The following is a 20,486-nucleotide window of genomic DNA, read 5'->3' as shown; positions in this document are numbered from 1 at the left end:
CGCATGTCCCTCCGACCACTTCGCGCACCGCAGCCACCCAGAGAAGGAAGCGGATTTCCCCACGAACCCCCCTCCGATCCACGTCACCCACGTTCAGTGCGCTGCACGTTCTCCCTGCTTCTGCCAGGTCAGATCCCTAACAGTCCGGACTCCTGTGGTTCCGTTGTGGATCTCCCCGACATCCCTCAGCTGCAGGTGCTTCGCAAGGCAAGAAAGGTGTCGGGGAAGGAATCTCATCCCAGCAGGCGTGGAGCGGACCAGTGCCGCAAAGGCCCCCAGGATACATGCAAGGAGCGGCCAGGAGGAGAGTGCTGGAAACCAGCCGGGATACGCCTCCGACAAGGGGCTGATCGACTCCTGGCCCATTGTGGCCTTTTAATGTTCCTCCCCCGCCCCCCGAACCTGCTCTTTGTGACCTGTGGCCTGATGAAGAGGCCTATGCCCTGCGGCGCCTTGCACAGGTCTAGGGAACCTTGGGTTGGTCCAGTGCGGGAACCACACTGAGACAGGGGGGGGGGCTGTTTTTCTGATATCCAGCACAGCCCCCTTTGCTTCCTGGGTACATGAGGGGATGATCATGCCACACTAAGCCCCGTTGCGCATCGGCCCCCAGGGGCTGGTTGTTCCCCGAGTGCCGCGCCGTGCTCCTGGCAGGGGAGCAGGCGTGCCATGGCTGTTCTCAGCCCCTGCCCCCCGCTCCTCTGCTGGGTCTGCTAGCCACCTGGGGAAACTCCCCGCAACCCCTGCGCGCACACACACATCAGTCCCCAAACGGAATTAATCCTCTGAGCCCTTATGAATGCGGGATTGTGTTGGCCAGCTTGGGGGGGGGGGGTAGTTTTGCTGTTGCGCAAGAGCGCAACTCCGCCTCTCCCGTGTTTAGCCAAGCATCCCCGTGTCCCTCTCTTCCACTTTGGCACTTACATTGCTAGCTAGTGAACTGCTTTTTTTAAAAAAAGCCTGCTTCACATTACTCTAAAGCAAGCACACTCGTAGCAAGTGCCCCTGTCCCACTGTTTCTGAGCGCGCACTTTCAGACATGTTGAAGGGATCTTTTCACATCGAGCACTGAGCGTCCCAAAGCTGAGCGCCTCAGGGGTCCAGGGGACTTAGAGGGTGAAAACACAGGCAGCTGTTAGCCCAGGAGCGATTTATTGGAAAGAGATGTTCAAGGGATCGCATCAACCAAGAGGCACTTTAAGGGGTGCGTGTTCGATTTGTGCAGAATGCCAGTTCAAATTCTTAAAACAGACGCATGGCAAGCAATGCTTTGGCGGGACAGACTAGCAGACAGAGGGGAGCCCTGGCAGCGGGGGGCAGAGGGGGGAGGTGGAGGTGGGGGCTGGCAGCAGAGCTGGTGAGCACAGAAGCACCTAGCAAGGCACTTATTCCTGACGCCACACAAGCCTGGGGATAAGAAGAGGAGCGGGGAGAGATGACTGGGCTCTCCAGCAAAGTGGGGTAACATCAGAAGAGAAGAGGGGGAGATCTGGCCACTCCCAGACTTGTTGGCAAGACATTCGGAAGGGGCTTGTTGCCTGCACAGTCTGGGGTGCGAGGACGTCGGAGGTGGCAGGGGGCCCCTTCATATACTTTGGGCCAGTTCTCATGGATGCTAAGCTACCCTGAAGAATGAGCCACCGAGGCTTGGTTGTTCGCTAGAACAGACAGGAGCAGGATGCCAGCTCACCCGAATCCCTGGGGTCGTGTCCCTCCCAAAATGGCCCCAGGATACTGATCATATTTCCATTCCGCTGGATCTCCATGCTGCCCCACCCACCCCTCGAGAGCTCCTCTCCCCACACACGCTCTGGAAAGGTATTTTGCTTTAGACGGACACTCCAATTCTACAGGGGAGCCCCCCCGCCCATCTCTACTGGGCCGCCACTCAAACCCTCTGACCGGCCTACCTTTTCCCAAAGACCCGTCCTGTGCTGTTCCAAGTCACATATGCAGCTCTCCCCCAAAAAGGATTCTGTTTTTTATTAGCGCGTTTCCATTAGATATGGAAACTGAAAACTCCTCCCATCTAATCAAAGTGAAAAGGGATCAAGGATTTAAATTGTGGAAACCAACATACGCCCTTCTGCATCTGGAGCCCTCAAGATGGGAGGGACTACAGGTCCCATCATCCCCAATGGCTGTGCTGGCTGGGCGTGAAAGGAGTCCTAGTGCAACACATTGGGAGGTCTGCAGGCTGCAATGATACACAGCATGCGGCCGCACGCAGAGCCCCTGGTCCACCTCGCTCAGCACCGTCTGCACCAGGGGGAGGCATGTGCTGCCGTCCAGATGTGTTGGCCTACAAATCCCATCTGCCCCAGCCAGCATGGCCAATGCTGGGGGATTGTGGGAATCATAGCCCAAAACATCTGAAGGGGACCAGGTTGCCAGCTCCCTGCCCGGCCCTGCCCGGAGATGCTGCAGGAGGCACAATCTGGGACTTCTGCATGCAAAGCAAGGGCTCTACCACACAGCTACGGCCCCTCCCCCAAAAGTAAAAGATGGCGAGCTTCTTCAATGGCATTCGACTAAACCTCGTGATTTCCTGCAACTCCAGCAAGAGGCAGCATCACTTCTAATTAGCGGTCGATCAACTTAGACTGGAATCCGCTGGCGTGTCTCAGGACGCTGTTCAGAACGCTGGCAATGCAGATGCAACACAGGTGAATGCAGACAGATGCAATGCAGCAGCTCCAGGTGAATGCAGGCAGCTGGCCCCGGAGTGAGTCTCACCCCGTTTGGGAAGGGGGTCGTCTCATCTGCATGGTCCTGCCAGGTGAGGGAGAGACTCTGACCCGTTCTCTGCTCCTGATCAGAAATCCAGGGAAGGAGAAGGATCTTCTCAGCACTTGGCAGGATGAATCCCCCTTCCATACCCCCCCCCCACCCCGAAAACCCCAGAAACACATTCAGAGACACAGGAGAAGCCAGCCAGTGCTGGGAGGTGGTAGCTGGAGGAGGTCCAGGCGGCAGGTTCTCTTTTTCACCCCCTCCGGTTTTGCATCTTCCAGGACGTAAAGAGCTCCAGTAGCTTTCAAAAGAGTTGGTTTCCATGTTGGGACTCAGAGCTGGATGGACTAGCTGATGAGTGCTGGGAGAAAATGAAAATGTACAGTAAAACACAGAAACAAATAGGAAAATGTATGTTTGGATGACATGTGAGAAGAGAAGACGGGCGGGAATGTTGCCTTGCCCAGGGGCTCTCCCATCTCCCCCTTCCCCACTGCAGTCCCCACTCAGAGTGACTGACGGACCTTCCAGACTGGCAGGCTATGCAGGGCAGGGGGCTGCAGCCCAGTGAGGTGGACCCCCCCCCTGTCAGCCTCCTTGGATGCTCTGCTGCTGACCAAAGGTCGACATCTTTTGAAAGACCATCTTTTGACAGGCTCCAGAAAGAAGTGGCTATGTTGGAATAATCCACAGGTTTGATTCAATTCATTCAGGGCTTAATTGGGATGAAGGATGTACCTCCCCCTTTGGAAGTGCTAAATTAGCATAGCAAAGCTAGGAAGGCTGAATTATCTCAACTTGTGAATTGACACTGTGCTTATACTAAAAGCACCCCTTGCATTTTTATTTATTACATTTATTTGTTGTCGTTGTTCAGTCGTTAAGTTGTGTCCGACTCTTTGTGACCCCATGGACTATAGCACGCCTGGTCTTCCTGTCCTCTGCTTTCTCCCAGAGTGTGCTCAAGTTCATATTCATTGCATCGGTGATGCTATCTAGCCATCTCATCCTCTGCCATCCCCTTCTCCTTTTGCCTTCAATCTTTCCCAGCATCAGGGTCTTTTCCAGAGAGTTTCCTCTTCACTTTAGGTGGCCAAAATATTTGAGCTTCAGCTTCAGTATCTGTCCTTCCAATGAGCAGTCAGGGTTGATTTCCTTTAGGATTGTGTTGAGTCACCTCTTGTGCTGTTGGAAGAGAGTGTTTGCTATGATCAGCGTGTTCTCTTGGCAAAACTCTATTAGCCTTTGTCCTGCTTCATTTTGTACACCAAGGCCATGCTTGCCTGTTATCCCAGTGATTTCTCGACCTCCTGCTTTAGCATTCCAATCCCCTATGATGAAGGGGACATCTTTTTTTTTTGATGTTAGTTCTAGAAGGTGTTGTAGGTCTTCATAGAACCGATCAACCTCAGCTTCTTTGGCATCAGTGGTTGGGGCATAGACTTGAATTACTGTGATGTTGAATGGTTGGCCTTGGATTCGTACTGAGATCATACTATCGTTTTTGAGATTGTACCCCAGTACTGCTTTCCCCACCATTTTGTCGACTATGAGTGCTACTCCATTTGTTCTACGGGATTCTTGCCCACAGTAGGAGATATGATGGTCACCTGAATTAAATTCGCTCATGCCTGTCCATTTTAGTTCTCTGATTCCCAAGATGTCGATGTTCAATCTTGCCATCTCATGTTTGACCACCTCCAGCTTACCTTGATTCATTGATCTGACATTCCAGGTTCCTAAACAATATTGTTCTTTACAGCATTGGATTTTCTTTTCACCACCAGACATATCCACAGCTGAGTGTCCTTTCAGCTTTGGCCCAGCCAAAATGCTGCTCCTTTTCCTGTTTTATATAGTTCTTATTGTTGCAGCTGCAACTGTTTTAAAGGTGTATTTTAAGCTGTGATTTTACAATTGTTCTATGTAACCACTCAGAGATGTTATTATATTTAGAATGAACAAATAAGCCGCACTACAGACGCCAGCTTTGCGGGGTCTTTCCGAAACGTTCGTGAGCTACTTTGGACTAATGCTTTTGAAAGGGCAGGATGAAAATAAACACACGGAACTGGGGGAGGAGGTGTGGAGACCTTACCTGCAGGAGGCTGGATGGGTGTTGCTACAAAGAGAGAGAGATGAAGACACAGTTACATGCATGGAGGGGGGGTGCTGCTCATGGGAGGATGGAAGCGAGACCCTCCTTCCCTCCACCATGACCTGCCCCTCAAGGCACAAACCCCTCCTGCCTCTCTTCTCTGCCCAGCACAAATTCCGGTATTCTTGCAAGACACAGCCTGCCTTCCCGACCCAGCAGCTGACCTGACTCTGCTTGAGGGGGATCTTTCCAAGCAAACCCTCCTCAGAGGCCTCCTGCTGTCCTGGTGGATGGGATGGCACTGAAGCACAAGGACCCCCTTCCTGGGGACAGAAGCTCCTCTGAGTCCCAGTGCAGGATCTGTGCGACTCCCGGCATGAGACCTCTGGGGAGGGGAGGGGCTGCAGTGTTCGAGCCCCTGCTTTGCATGCAGAGGGTCCCTCTGCCCAGGTCCAGTCCCGGCATCTCCAGGGAAGGAAGGGTGCCCGGTACGAGCAAGTGATGGGGGAGCCCCCTCTCTCTCTGCCCAGAGCCCCAGAGTGCTGCTGCCAGTCCAACAGGCAGTACGGACACTTCCCATTTCCACAGCGCTTCGAATTAGTCCAAGCGCTCAACATGCATTGCCCAGCTGTCATCCTTACTACAACAACAACCCTGTAAGGTAAGCCAGTGTTCTTATCCCCCATGCTGCAGGTGGGGCGGGGGAGGCTGAGAGAGAGCGGCTTGCCCAAGGCCACCTGTGAGGTCATGGCAGAGGTGAGATTCCACCTGGGGGCTTCCTCATTCAAAGCTCAGCCTCTAAGCCACTGTGCCTGGAGGAGGGTGCTCTCTCCCTTGGATCACGCCCATGGAGCTTTCCGGAGGGCCTTCTCCAGGGGGATCCTGGGGGAGTAGAGCCTGGGAGATTCCTTGGGAGCTTCTGCTGGGGGTGGAGGGCGGGGAGGAGGGCAGGCAACCCCCACCCCAACTTCCTTGATCACTTCCCACAATGCTCCCCTCCTGCCACCCATTTCTCTCTCTCCCTCTTTCTCACAGACACACACACACATACACACACGCGCAATTACCTTTCTTGCTCTTCAGGTACAGGGAGAGTCCCACAGCCACAAAGACCAAGCCCAGCACGGCCCCCACGGCCCCCGTCCACAGTTTGCTCCTGGCAGAGTCCGACCGCCGTGGCTCTGTGGGAGGAGGGGGAGGCTCACGTGAGCAGCAGGATCAGGGCCAGTCTGGCCTCTCAACCTCCAGGGTTCGAAAGGAGGATCCGTTCCATGCGCTACACACAGGGAGGGCCTTTCTCGGCCCACACTGCTGACCTCTCCTCAGCCTCTTGCATTCGGTAAAGCACGTTTAAGAGTTCAGCATGTTAATCTGGCACTGAAAGGGTGAAATGGCGCTGCTAAGGAAGACAGGAGATGGCCAGCTTCACCTGGGATGGTTGCGTGCCCTGAGTGAGGGTTTGGGGAGACCTACAAGAACAGCCCCTAAAAGACCTCAGACTCGGATTTACGAATCAAACAACAGAATGGGAAAGACTAGAGATCTCTTCAAGAAAATTGGAGATCTCAAGGGAACGTTTTGTACAAAGACGGGCATGATAAAGGACAAAGAAGGCAGGGACCTAACAGAAGCAGATGAGATTAAGAAGAGGTGGCAAGAATACACAGAAGAACTATACAGGAAAGATCTGAATGTCCCTGATAGCCCTGATAGCCATGATAGTGCAGTCACTGAACTTGAGCCGGACATCCTAGAGAGTGAAGTCAAGTGGGCCTTAGGAAGCATTAGTAACAACAAAGCTAGCGGAGATGACAGTATTCCAGCCGAGCTATTTAAAATCCTAAAAGATGATGCTGTTAAAGTGCTGCATTCAATATGCCAACAAATCTGGAACACTCAACAGTGGCCACAAGACTGGAAAAGGTCAGTTTACATTCCAATTCCAAAGATGGGCAACGCCAAAGAGTGTTCAAACTACCGCACAATTGCGCTCATTTCACATGCCAGCAAGGTGATGCTCAAAATCCTACAAGCTAGGCTTCAGCAGTATGCGAACCGAGAACTACCGGAAGTACAAGCTGGGTTTCGAAGAGGCAGAGGAACTAGAGATCAAATCGCCAACATTCGCTGCATCATGGAGAAAGCAAGAGAATTCCAGAAAAACGTCTATTTATGCTTCATTGACTACGCTAAAGCCTTTGATTGTGTGGATCACAACAAACTGTGGCAAATTCTTAAAGTGATGGGAGTACCAGACCACCTTACCTGTCTCCTGAGAAACCTGTACGAAGGTCAAGAAGCAACAGTAAGCACCAGACATGGAACAACCGATTGGTTCAAAATTGGGAAAGGAGTACGACAAGGCTGCATATTGTCACCGTGCTTATTTAACTTATATGCAGAGTACATCATGAGAAATGCCGGGTTGGATGAATCAGAGGTCAGAATTAAGATTGCTGGGAGAATTATCAACAACCTCCGATATGCAGATGATACCACCCTAATGGCAGAAAGCGAAGAGGATCTCAAGAGCCTCTTGTTGAAGGTGAAAGAGGAGAGTGCAAAAGCTGGTTTGAAACTCAACATTAAAAAAACGAAGATCATGGCATCTGGCCCCATCACTTCCTGGCATATAGAAGGGGAAGAAATGGAAGCAGTGACAGATTTTACTTTCTTGGGCTCCAAGATCACCGCAGACGGTGACTGTAGCCATGAAATTCAAAGACGCTTGCTCCTTGGGAGGAAAGCTATGGCCAACCTAGGCAGCATAGTAAGAAGCAGAGACATCACCTTGCCGACAAAGGTCCGCATAATCAAAGCTATGGTTTTCCCAGTAGTAATGTATGGCTGTGAGAGCTGGACTATAAGGAAGGCTGAGCGCCGAAGAATTGATGCTTTCGAACTGTGGTGCTGGAGAAGACTCTTACGAGTCCCCTGGACTGCAAGGAGGTCAAATCAGTCCATCCTAAAGGAAATCAACCCTGAGTGCTCATTGGAAGGACAGATAATGAAGCTGAAGCTCCAATATTTTGGCCACCTAATGCGAAGAGAAAACTCCCTGGAAAAGACCCTGATGCTGGGAAAGACTGAAGGCAAAAGGAGAAGGGGACGGCAGAGGATGAGATGGCTAGATAGCATCACGGATGCAATGAATATGAACTTGAGCACGCTCCGGGAGAGAGCGCAGGACAGGAAGGCCTGGCGTGCTATGGTCCATGGGGTCACGAAGAGTCGGACACGACTGAACAACAACAACAACAACAACTTCTTGTATTCCACACTCTTGGCCCCTGGGCGAGAAGAGTTTGAGGTCTGACTCTGTGCAGACTGATGCTATCTCACTAGCCAAGACTCTTCCGATTTTGCAGGACTGTCTTTGAAGGAAGGGGGAAATGCGGCTGTCTTCACGGGGCTTGCTCAAGGCCACGGGGCGCTGGCAGAGGGCACGAGTGAGATGAACGAGGGACTGAGCCTGCTCAGAGGCGCGCTGAGAGGAGGACAAGTCCTGTTCTGACACCTCGTGGTGCCGACAAGGGAATGTCCTTCTCGACGCTGGTTGGGCAGGGAAGCTGTAGCCCTGAGCACACGCGACAACCGGGGGGGGGGGTGTTTGGGCGGAGATGGCCAAAGGCGACCGCGACTCCAAAGAAGATGTTCCAGGGAGAAACGCGTCAATGAAAATAGGATGCCCAGATGGCAGGCTGCGGGCCACGCTTGGGGACATTTGAAGGAACCCGTTTGCAGTGGTGCCAGAGATGTTCCCCAGACAGGTGAGAATGTGGGAGACAGAGGAGGCACCGGACCTCCGATTGGTGAGCAGGTGGTCCAACCACACACACCCCGTTTTGATGGGAAGATGGTTCTCTCCTCCCTCCTCGGGGCCCCCTGTGACCGGAGCGAGGGCGGAACAGCACAGGCAGGAAGGCTCATTCCCGCTGCTGTTCCCTCTGCCGCTTCACTGCGCTCTTTCTGCCCCGCCACCAGGCCCGAGGATGTGGGTCACTATGGACCTCTTTAGGTTCTTAGACTTTGGATCTTAGAATGTTTTCTGGAGGTAGGACTAAGAGTATTTTCTGGAAGTGGAACTTAGTTATTTCTGAGTCTGGGACTTGGGAGTCATTTCTGAAGATGGGACATAGACTTATTTCCAAGTCTTGGGTTTTTCCTTTCACTCTGACTTCTACCCTCTATTCTTCACATGCCTAGAGGAACTCAGTAATGCTTTAGCATAATGTTTATGTTCAAGTAAAGTGCAGGAGGAAAGAACAGGAGAGTTTTACATTTTAGTTAAGTTTAGCTTTGTTTTAGTTTATCTTTAAACCACAAGCAGTAAACAGGAGAAAGCTGGAAGGAGGAGTCATAACAAGGGGAGAAGCTCAAGCCGTGATCCCATTAGCCGAATTCAGAATACCAGCTTTGGCAATTGCAATTCTTTGCATTAAGCTTCTATTTCTGTTGCTTTCTCTTTCCCTGTAATTATAGAGGAAGTTTCTAGCGCTCATATAACCACCATGCCACTTTCTTTATATTTTGTATTTTTCTGAAAGAAAGCCTTACATTGATTTCAATCTGCAATTTTGTCTGGAGTAATCTTTGTCTGTTGAAATTGGCTTGGTTGCCCACCGGGGTGCTTCAGACCCATCTAGCGCAGGTTGTGAAGTGAAACAGGACCAGATTTACACAGCATATCAATTACGTTTTTTAAAAAGTGAGCAGTGGAAGCGTCTGCTTAAAGCAGGAAAAGGTGCAGGCTAGCTTCTGTTTGGGATCAGTTTAGGCTCAGGCTGAGGCCTTCAAGAGCAGTTCATTAACAAAAGCAAGTTTAAGAGCTCAGCATATCAATTAAGTTTTGAAAAACACACAGAAAAGGATCCAGACCTTGCAAGCCACAGCCCCCCCCGAATCGCCTACCCTTTGTCTGCTGTCCCCTCCAATGACCCACTGAATGGAGCATCTACTGGTAATAGTCCTCCTTGCTAGATGAGGATCGCCATTCCCTGGGGGGGCAGCTGACCTACATTCCCAGCCCCTGGAAGCCAGGGCAGATCAGGAGTTGACACACAGCCTCCCTCGCCTTCCAAAGGAGGCCCCCCAGTCAAATTCACTGCAGCAGCAGTTGGGCCTGTCTCTATACGGAGGTACGCTTGCAAGGGAGCCAGCTATCCCAGGGACAAAGCATCAGCAAACAAGTGAGTTAAGCAACTGTGGGAGTTTAGCCACAGCGGCGCAAGGAAGCCAGGGCAGTCGACTCTTTCCTCCCTATTCCATACTCACAGTAAGTAACTGTAAATAATTTCCCAACCTTCTCGTCCTAAGCAACTACATCTTCCAGGGAAAACACACCCAAATAAAAATCCAGTTATGAAGGTAGAAAGCCAGTGGGCGGGGGGGGGGGGCGCAATCCAGGGTACTGCACCTAGTGCCACATGCATGACTATCTGCCTGCTGGTTGGAAGTCGTGGGTGCAATGATCTCCTGTGGAGCTGCAGACTTCGGCTTTTGCTCACATGCCTCAGAACGGGGCACCTCCTGAGAAGGGCTGGGCCTCTCTTTCTGCCTCTCAAGCAGGACAGGAGTGACACGGGACTGCGGGATTCCCACCCTCTTTGCAGGACTGTGTCTCTAGGGGAAAGGGGGAGGGAGGGGGCTCCTACCCCACTGCACGGTGATGGGCCTCTCCAGGCTGGCGTGCTCCACCTGGCAGGTGTAGACGTCTCACCGCTCGGGCATGGTCTCCAGCATCACCTGGGTCTGGTAGGTCCAGTCTCCGTTCCGGAGCTCTTCCCCGTAGGCGACCCCTTCCTTCTCCTCCCGCCCGTTCTTCAGCCACTTGATCTCGATCTGCAGGGGGTAGAAACTGGCCGCAGTGCAGAGCAGCAGGGTGTGGGGGGAGAGGGGGTCATCCTTGGTGGGGGAGATGGAGACTGTGGGCTTCACTGGAAGCAAAGAAGAAGGCTGTCATGGTGGGGGGAGAGAGGGGAGGAAACAGGAGAAGCTGAAAGATCCAGGAAACTGAGGAGAACAACAACAGCCATCTCTTTCCCTCTGCAGCCACCCAGATGCCCTTTGGGAGGTCCAAAAATAGGGCAGGGCGGTGCAGCCCATCCCTCGGGTTCCCCCCAGCACCTGGCCGCCTGCAGAGGGAAGCTGCATTCGCACAGGGGGGCTGCAGGGATCTTTCAGGCCTCACAGGTTTTGGCAAGTGGGACTGTCTTCGTTTGAAGGCAAAGGCTGATTCTGCTGTATCGGAATTGCTGAGGCGTCCAGGGATAAATGGTTAACTCCCCGCCCTCGAAGCGAGAAAAGAGGTCTTGCTATGAAACGCCAACTGAAGCACTACTGAAAATGCTGAAACTGAAACTTTGGAAAGGGGTATAAGTAAAAAGTAGCGATTCTAGTAAAGAGAAGATGCACAAAAACAGAAGCTGGGTCACAACAAATTCTGGGAAACTGATCTTAAAAACTAGTGGATAAGGCTGTTTGGATAATATCTGCAAAGGAAATGCTGAGTTTAAGCTCATCACTCAGTATGAAAAGGGATATGTAAGAACATAGGGATGAAGATGGAGATGTTTTTGATTGATCATGAGATCCAGGTCAGAGGGAGATGCGCCGGGGTGACAGAGGAAAAATGTGTTTCTCTCTCCTATAAAGTGAAATAGTGCGGGCATGAGGTCCTTTCGAGGTACCCTGGTAGATCCTGGAGTTGTTTGTGTTCTTGGGGGGGTGGGGGTGGGGGGGCGGTATGGCTCCGCCTGAAGGTGCCAGGAGACTCCTGCTTGCTCTTCTCTGTGTGTGTCTCTCTTCCCTGCCCTGCGGCCTGTGGGGAGGGGGATTCAATGGGAGGCTTCTGAGCCTGCTCTGCTTGTGTCTAGATCTGTGTATTGGGGGGAGTCACAAGCACCCCCCACACACACACGGTGACCACACGTGAGAGGGCCTTCTCTGCAGCAGCCCCACACCTTTGGAACAAGCTGCCATCGGAGGTCCGCCGTGCTCCATCCTTGAAGACTTTTAAGACGGCCTCAAAAGCATATTATTTTGAAAGGGGGCCAAGACATGATATAAATACATAAATAAATAAAAATCCTGGTAACTGCAGAGCGGAGAAAGGGGGAGGGAGAGAGACCCTTCGAACCCCCCTCCTGCCCCTGCCCCCCCCCGGTCTCCTCCTTGCTGCCCTCCCTCCCCCGCATCACCGCCTTTGGTCTCCCAGTCGTGAGCAGGTCCTCAAAGGGGTCTCCTCTGCAGCCCCAGCCCACGGCGACAGGGCGGAGCCTGAGAGCGGGCTGGGCCCCGCCCGCACAGACCCCCCCCCGGCGCTTGGAGGAGACGCCCCCCCCTCCCCTCTCCGCGCCCCCCTCGCCTGCCTGTCCCTGCCCGGGCCCCCCACTCACCCCGCCGCGCGTGGGCGAAAGGCCCCAAGATCTCGTAGTTGTGCCGGCAGAAGCGCTCCACCTGCGCCGTCCGGTCCCGCAGCAGCGCCTTGTCCTGGTTCCAGCGCCGGACGTCTGGCTCGGCCCACGCCGCCTCGGCCACGAAGCTGCCCAGGGCGCTGTCGAAGCGGGCGTAGCGCTGCCGGCCGTAGATGAGCCTCTCCAGGAAGCGCACCGCCTACGTCCCGTTGGCGAAGCGGCACTCGAGCTTCCCCTGGAGCAGGAAAAGCGGGGCTGGAGAGCGGGGGCTCGGTCGGGGAAAGCGGGGCGCCACAGAGGGGCTCCGGCCGCGCCGCCGAGTGAGGGGAGCCTCGGACGCCGCCGCCCCCTGGTCGCCCCCCGCCTCAAGGCACGCTGGCCAGGCCCCGCGGGGGGAAGGCGCCTGCGCCCCCGTCCAGCGCCCTCAGCCAGGGCGTCGCCCTGGGGGTCTAGGCGGGCGGACGCGCGCGCGCTCGTCCGGAAAAGAGGCTCCGGGCTCCCCGGGACGCCCCCTTCTCGCTGTGCCTTCCCTGCGGAGAAGGGCCGGGGCCGCGTGCCGCCTCCGGGGCCAGAGGCGGCGAGCCTGGGCGCAGCGCTCGCCGGGGAACAGGGGCGCGAGGGTGCTGCGGCGCTCCTGCCCCGCCGGTGGGTTCCCGTCGCCAGCGGGTCGGCCGCCGTGGGAACAGCGTGCTGGGCCAGGGGGACCCTGGGTCCGACCAGCAGGGCGCTTCGGAGGCTCTCGCGTCCTGAACACAGCTCCAGACGTTTCAGGGTGTTGCCGCTGCGACTGGGCAGGATCAGATCCCCGCCCAACCCTGGGCACGCTTGTCCTTCCTCTTGGGGAGCCTGTGGCCAAGCCGAAGCCACGCGGCTGGAGCAGGCACTCCGAGTCTCCCCCCAGCCTCCCCTCCCCTCCCTTCCCCTCCCTCTGCCGCTTCCCCGGGCCCCAGCTTTGGACTGGAAGCTCCTTGGGGCAGGGACCTTCCCAATGCTCTGGAAAGCCCCAGGCTCACGCAGGACGGGGACAGTGTAGAAGCCGGGATGGGCCCTTGATTTAAAAAGAAAAATGCCAAAGATAGTGGCAAGTGTTGGAGACACATGAAAACAATATTTGGGGATGAAAACTCTTGTAATGTTACATATCATAAATCCCATAATGCCCAGAACACACGCGGAACAGGCCGGATGGCCACTTCCAAATGAGCGAAAGCAGACGCGCCAGTCACGCATCAGTGCATGGTGGGGCACAATAAGCCACAAAACCTCCACAGAAGCCACATTGCGGTATCTGTTCTGGGCAACTCTTCGTATTCAAGGAAAATGGTCCAGAACGGCAACTTCCAAGTGGGCCAAATCCACCAAACTCACCAGTCACACGTTGCTAGGTGGGATTGATAGAATCACTCACAAAACATCCACAGAGTCCACGTTTCAGCTGCCCTTCCGGGCCACACTCCATATTCTGCGAAACATCCCAGAACGACAACTTCCAAGTGAGCCAACTCAGCCAAATTCACCAGGCGGCCCAGCCTGGACAGGCTCAATAGAATACGCCACAAAACCTCCAGAGAAACCACGCATTGTTAGAATGAAAAGCCACCTCTAACGGCTATTACAGTAACATAACAGGATCGAAGCACTCCAACATTTACAGAAATTTGCCTTTCACTCTCAGCCTTACTAAGTAGCATTTGACATCATCAAATTAAATGTGTCCATTATTAAACCAACCATATTTGTCTAATTTACCCCAGAAAACAATTCCAACATGTCTCCTTAATCTTTCCCTACGAGTGTAAGCAGGATAGTGTAAACGCAAATGGTTTGGGAGGTTTCACACCTGAGCATTTTAGGCTATGTACTCCCATTGGATGCACGCAATTCAGTATGTCAATTTCTTGGCAAGGATGCATCGGGAACAGGGGACCTGGCCTCCTCAATTGCCTATTGCCCAGAATAATCTTATTTAAAATCATAATTTTCTTAATGCCTGGAACACATCCTGGAACATGGTTTGTGTGGCATTTTCCATCCAGTACGTACCTGGTTATTTGGGTTGGGTTGGTTCACTCAATTGTTGGTGCCACAACACATTTATTCCCTGGTGCCAGAACGTGGTTTCCATGGAGGGTTTGTGGCTTCTTCCATTGGCCCCATGCAGTCCTGTGTCGCTGGTGAATTTGGGTTGTTGGGTCACTTGGAACTCATGGATCCTGGTGGTTCTTAAGAATATGGACCATGGATGCTATATTTTGCGGAATATGGACTATGTCCCAGAATGCTACTGAAACGTGGTTTCTGTGGACCTTTTCTTTCTGATTATATCAACCCCATATAGTAACGTGTGACTGGTGAGTCTGGTGGATCTCGCTTGCTTGGAAGTCGCTGTTCTGAGCCATTTTTCTTGAATACGGACTCTTGTCCAGAACAGGTATCAGAACGTGGTTTCTGTGGACATTTTCTCTCTTACTTCATCCCTGCCATGCATCGAGACCCCCCCCCCCTTCTGCTGCAACTCTCTCTCTTCCTGCTGCTTTTTTGTCCTTCTAATTCTCCCTACCACCTTTGTTTATGGGTGTGCTTAATCCGTTCCCAAGAGAAATGTTACTGTGAAGGGAACAGGACGCACACACGTATTTGAAAAATAAAATAGTGTCCTTATCAATCTAATCTCATGCGTGTTTAAAAAGTCGCATAGCTGTTTGGAACATAATTTTGGATTGTACAAACTTTATTAGTAGTATTATTATATTTCCCCCTTTTTTGTCACCCCTTTTTGATAGAATGTGCCTTTAGGAAGCATTCTGGAGCTGTGAATGGCCTGGCCCTTGTCCTCCTCTTGAAAATATGCCCCCACTGTTTCAACCTTTTATTTAAAAAGAAAACTCAAAAATGCTGATTTGCATACTCTTAACCGGGGGGGGGGGGGCTCTCATGACAGCGTCGCCCTTAAGGGTCCTGATGCCTAAACATTTGGGCTTTCTGCCAGCTAAGTGTGCACAGGATTGCAGCCTTAGCTGCCTTCCTGAGGTCTCTGTCAATTTAATCTCAAAGTCCAGTATTCTAATTAATTACTTGCTTAGATTTATATATTTCTTTATATTTAGATTTATATATTTCTTTATATTTATATACCGCCCAACAGCTCAGGGTCATTAACAGTCGCTTTTCCAGGAGGAAGACGCTTCTGCCTGCAGTTCAGGGCTGACTGAGACTCGGAGGGGGCTGACCGGGGGGGGGCTGCCAGTGAAGCCAGGGGGCCTGTAATGCAGGGCTGTTTTGCAGGAGGAGTTTAGACTGATGATCCCCACCAGCCTCCGTCCCAGCAGTGGACTACAGTGCAGGGCTGCCCTAAGCCCCTTTCTCTTAGCCAAAGGCCCCTCCATTGTGGGAGACACTGGCCTGCACTGCAGGGTTGTCCTCCCCGACTCTCTCCTGCAACCTGCAGTGTAAGGAAAACAGCCCTGGACAACACTGCAGGGTTGTTGTAAGTTGCTCCCCACCCTAGCCCCAGTCTGCAATCAGAACATGACACAGCACCTCTAGGAAATGTCTGGGGCCCTGACACAACTCCAGGCAATTCAGGGGAGGGGGCTGTTGAGTGGGGAGGGGGCTTAAGCAGTCCTTTCCCAGGACCACCACTGGTGAACCCCGCAGGGGGTCCCCTCCTCCAACCCACGAGCCCCCCACTCTGGACTCGACCTACACTGGGGATGGGGGGGAGGGAGTGGGAGTTTGCAGGGGCCGTGAAAGGGAGAAGGTTTGGGGTCACCGTCGCTTTCCTGGCAGGGCTGTTCAGCCCATCGGGAGGGGGCAGGGCAGCTGGCAGTGGTCTTGTGAGCCTGCGGGGGCCACCTGGGGGGCCAGCTTGGAGCACAGGGCCAGCTAGAAGGACCTTCTTGGCCTGACCAGCAAGGACTGTCTCCAGTGGGCCATTTCAGCTCAGACCCCACCAGCTCCTCTCTTCCCCGGCCCTGCCCTGCCCTGCCCTGCCCTGCCCTGTTCTTTCTCTTTCACCCCCCCCTTCCAAGGGGGCTCCTTGGGGGTTCAGACCCTCCAGTGTCCCGACTTCTTTTGATGCCGCTCCAGAGGCAATGGGGGGAGGGAGAAGAGGTGCGTGGGGGCTGGGTGAGGATCCCGGGGGGGCCCGCTTCCCTTTTCCACCCGCCCCTCCCTGAGCCCTGGACGCTCCCTGGATCCCTCGGGCTCCTTTCTCTCCCCAGGGGCCACCTGCCTTTGGGTTTAGGGGGGTCTCCTCCTCAGGGGAGGCTTACTTGGTGCCTCTCTGGGATGGTCAGGGGCATCAGGGGGGGTCTTTCTCCAACCCCCCCTTCTGCACAGCTCCTCCCCTTACCTGGGGGCACCTTCCTCCCTCCAGCCCCAGGGACCAAGGATGGCCCCATCAGCATTAACATCATCACCGGGGGAGCCCAGGCCAGCCCCATGGCTGCTCCCCACAAGCAGAGGAAGAGAGAAATCAGATCCAGCCCCAGAAGAGAAACTTGGGGGGGGGGGAGTGATAGTTCTCCGAAGTCCGAGGGGGGGGCAGAGAAGCACCAGTGAGAATTCGCCATTCTGCGGCATCATCCGTCTCCAGCAGACGCACAGCTGGTTTGTCCTGTATGAGAAGATGGGTTTTGCTGCAGGAGGAGGCAGGGGAGGCTGTATGTGTCTGTGCTGGAGGGGGTGAATTAAAGACCCCCCCCCCAGTTCCTCCTCCTGCCATGCTAGGGGGGCGCAGCTGAGGGGGCTCTGGGGAGGAAGCTTCATCTCAGCAAGAGAGTCAGTCGGCCTGTTGGTCGGATGAACTTTGGGAAGGGGCATCCCTGAGACGTCCAGCAGGCCCGGTGAGCTGGGCCTGGGGCCGGGGTGGGTGTGGGGAGGGGGGCTCCTCTCAGTGCCAGGGGGGCTTCCCTCGGCCCCTCAGGGGTCTGGCAGGCAGGCTCTGTCTGCCCCAAGTCGGCTCTCCCTCCCTCCCACTCTGGGGCTGCTCCCTCCGGCCGCCTCCACCTGCTGGTCTTCCCGGGACGGGACCCCTTGGGATGCCTCCAGACTCCCCCCGAAGGGAGGGGTCTCTGTGGGAGGGTCTGCTGGGAACAGCACAGCCGGACCAAGTCACCCGGCAGCCCAAGAAACGCTGCTGAGAAGCTTCTGGGCTGCCGTCCCTGAGGCCCAGCGGAAGGGGGGATGTTCTCCCATGCCTGCTACTCAGAGGTCCTTCGAACTACGGTTGCCGGGATTGGGCCCTTTGGCCTCCAAAGGAGCAGCTGCGCTTGGGACCCTCCATGAGTCAGGGCAGGACAGGCCTGTCACAGCGCTCTCAGGGCAGCCGAAGACAAGGAATACAGCACATTTTCAATATCTGAAAACATATCCCATGACATGAAAACACCTAAATACAAAAGCATAATGCAGCATGAAAACCCAAGTGGCAGCGACTGAAAAAAAAAAATCAAGGTAAATGAGATTTTAAAAGCCCTGGGAAATAAAAGGGTCTCTGCCTGGTGCTGGGATGGGGCCTTCTGCATGCAAAGCAGGTGTTCTACCACGGAGCTGCAGCCCCTCCCTCGGTGGGGAGGCAAGGCATTCTGCAGCTGGGGGGCCACCACTGAAAAGACCCTCCAAGCACCACCCACCCCTGACCCCACCTGGATGTGACCCTCCTTGGGAGCTCCCCAGGGGCGCCTGGGTGGCCACTGCGGGAAAGAGGGTGCTGGACTGGATGGGCCATCGGGTCTGAGCAGCATCTGGGCCCTTCTGAGGTTCTGCTCAAAGATGTGAGAAGGAGCCCTGGCCAGGCAGGCTGCCCAGACTCCCCCCGGCCACTTTGCACCTTTGCTGCCCCCAACCAAGAAGAGCCTGTTCTGGGGGCTGCTGTTTTCCTCCATGTGCCTCTGTGCATGTGTAGTAAAAATGTGACCTAAAAGCCATTGCATGTGCCTTAAGCAGCACGTGGTATTGTAAGAGCTGCGCATGCCTGGAATGAGTGAGCAGTAACCCAAAGGTAAGGTAGCCAAGCAAACTGCTAGCAACCAATCAAAGTGACGCGCTGGCTAAGGAATGCAAGCTGAGGTGATAAAACTGTGGCGCGGGAGCTGCCCAGGGTCGACTCTGCGTTGAGCGTGAGCTCCTCTGTCGAACTGTTTGCAAACAATAAGATCGAGTTGGACCCAGCCGGAAGCTGACTCTCCTCTTTGGGGCAAATTGGACTCGCCTCCAGGGGGCGACACTAGCGTTTTGTGCAACAGGGGGGCTTTGTCAATGGCTCGTTTTCGATCTCCTCCCCCTCCCCCAGAGCCTGCAGGAGCCTGGGAAGTTCAGGGCAGCCTGTGAAGACCCCGGTCAAGGGACGGATTTGCAAAGACGAGGCCTTCCCCGCCCAGCAACTGGTGACCAGGGCCGTCCCGGAGCCTCTGATTGGCGCAGCTCAAGTCACCGAGAAGCCGAGACAGAACAGGAAAAGGAACACGTGATCCTGCTCTCAGCTGATTTGCCGTCCTCAAATTCGAAAGAGGGGGTAAAGTGGGGGGCGCAGCCCCATTGCTTTTTCTGATTACACCCCAGCTACTGGGTTTTGGAAGGCTACTGAGGGGCCATGAGGCTAAATCCAGTGGAACATGCAAGGAAGTCTGCTTAATTTTTTCCTCTTCCCTCCCCAACCCTTTATCCTTTTGTGTCATGTCTCTTTAGATCGTGGGCCTGTGGGCATGGGCTGCTTTGTTTTCTGATCGATTGTAAGCTGCTCTGGGAACCTTTTATATACAAGTTCCCGTGATCTTAAATTATTTGTCCTACAGTGCAGTCTTATACATTTTACTCAGAGTAAGCTCCACTGAGTTCAAAAGGGCTTCCTCCCAGGTAAGTGGGCACAGGATTGACGCTCTGGTCTAGGCTGTTGTTTTTTGTTTCATTTAAACACATCTTCTATTTAGCTATATGTGTGTGTTTTTCAAATAGTGTGATGTCTGCTTTTTCTTTAACCTGGAAAACAAGAATAAACTTTTTGAAAATAATGAAGGATTTTTTCAAAAGTATTGATTGAGAGAATAACTTGAGAAATGGACTCGATGAATAGACCTGAATAGGGATGTCAGAGAATTCCGCCACGGATCTCGGTGAGGCCGAATGCCAGTGCATTCCGCCCCCCGAAATCCATGTTGGAACGAAGCCCCCGCCCCCCCAACCCACGAAAGGTGCACGGGATGGAGCCCCACCCCACAAAAGGCGTGTGAAATGGAGCACTTACCTGCTGCCATCCGCGCTGCCTTATGAATGGCAGCCGCCCTGCAGCCGCCATTTGCTTCTTCATCAAAGCTGTGATTGGCTACGTAAATACGTAGCCTATCACGGGTAGCGCAGGGACACCTTTTGCATCCCTGCGGAGGCCGTGATAGGCTACGTAAGCATTTACGTAGCCTATCACGGCAAGCAACAACAACAAAAACGCGTACGCAAATGGCAGCGGCTATGGCAGCCGCCATTTGCATTCCCTTTTCTTCGCCGTCTTAATCTACGTAAATATTTATGTAGGCTATTACGGCGAAAAAAGGGGACCGCAAATAGCACCCACTACGCTATTTGCGTTCTTTTTTTTTTGCCGTAATAGCCTACGTAAATATTTATGTACGCTAAAATGGCGGGAAAAAAGGAACGCAAATAGCACCCACTACGCTATTTGCGTTCCCCTTATTTTCGCCGTCTTAGTCTACGTAAATGTTTACGTAGACTAAGACGTGTCAAAATAAGGAACGCAAATGGTGGCGCTTATGGGCGCCGCCATTTGCGTACGCGCGTTGTTGTTTTTTTAAAAATCAACCGTGATAGGCTACGTAAACATTTACGTAGCCTATCATGGCTGACTGCAGGGACACAAACGGACCCGGCTGGCCAGGATTTGCAGACCCAGCTGGCCAGGATTCAGGGGGGGAGGGACGGAGCGCCTCCCCCCCACAGCGAATCACCCAGTCGAAAAGGTAAGTGACTTTCGTACATCCCTAGACCTGAAGGACAAAGAGTCACAGAACGGCTTCAAAGGATACGGCATTTTGCACTCAAGGCTGAATTCATCCGTTTTGCTCATTTCCAAGTGTGCACACAAGATTGGGAGCCTTTTGAGAGATGTTGGGCACCTTTGGTTTAATTTATGATGAGACATGCCAGAACGGATCATATTAGTTCTTAGAAAGGACTTTCACTGCTGTCTAGAGTCGCCAAGTCTGGTGCCCTTGATCTGTTTGATT

The 20,486-nt window shown here is 53.7% G+C and overlaps 1 protein-coding gene across 2 annotated transcripts; it reads right to left on the bottom strand.

Moving 5' to 3' along the window:
* Window positions 1-1,137: 1,137 nt before the first annotated feature.
* Window positions 1,138-16,738, bottom strand: LOC146356653 (uncharacterized). Of its 2 annotated transcripts, XM_084841267.1 has the most exons (6): window positions 16,601-16,738; window positions 12,229-12,481; window positions 10,486-10,767; window positions 5,899-6,012; window positions 4,832-4,855; window positions 1,138-3,094 (listed from the first exon to the last, which is right to left on the bottom strand). In XM_084841267.1, exons 1-3 carry the CDS (start codon window positions 16,689-16,691, stop codon window positions 10,731-10,733), a joined length of 381 nt encoding a protein of 126 aa, XP_084697393.1. In that variant the 5' UTR covers window positions 16,692-16,738; the 3' UTR covers window positions 1,138-3,094; window positions 4,832-4,855; window positions 5,899-6,012; window positions 10,486-10,730. The 2 variants fall into 2 exon arrangements, with proteins under 2 accessions (XP_084697393.1, XP_084697392.1); XM_084841266.1 differs by lacking the exon at window positions 16,601-16,738 and having other exon boundaries at window positions 12,229-14,793.
* Between the last annotated feature and the right edge of the window lie 3,748 nt (window positions 16,739-20,486).

The sequence above is a fragment of the Heloderma suspectum genome, chromosome 2 (genome assembly GCF_057233095.1).
Source record: "Heloderma suspectum isolate Gila_16-S chromosome 2, 16-S_ref, whole genome shotgun sequence".
NCBI classification, from domain to species: domain Eukaryota; kingdom Metazoa; phylum Chordata; class Lepidosauria; order Squamata; family Helodermatidae; genus Heloderma; species Heloderma suspectum.
The sequence above is the reverse complement of the archived record's forward strand: the minus strand, read 5'-3'. Positions and strand labels throughout refer to the sequence as shown.

What these genes read in the sequence shown, in the direction of transcription:
- LOC146356653 (XM_084841266.1), bottom strand. Translation starts at nt 13,476, where the DNA reads ATGCGTGACTGGCGCGTCTGCTTTCGCTCATTTGGAAGTGGCCATCCG.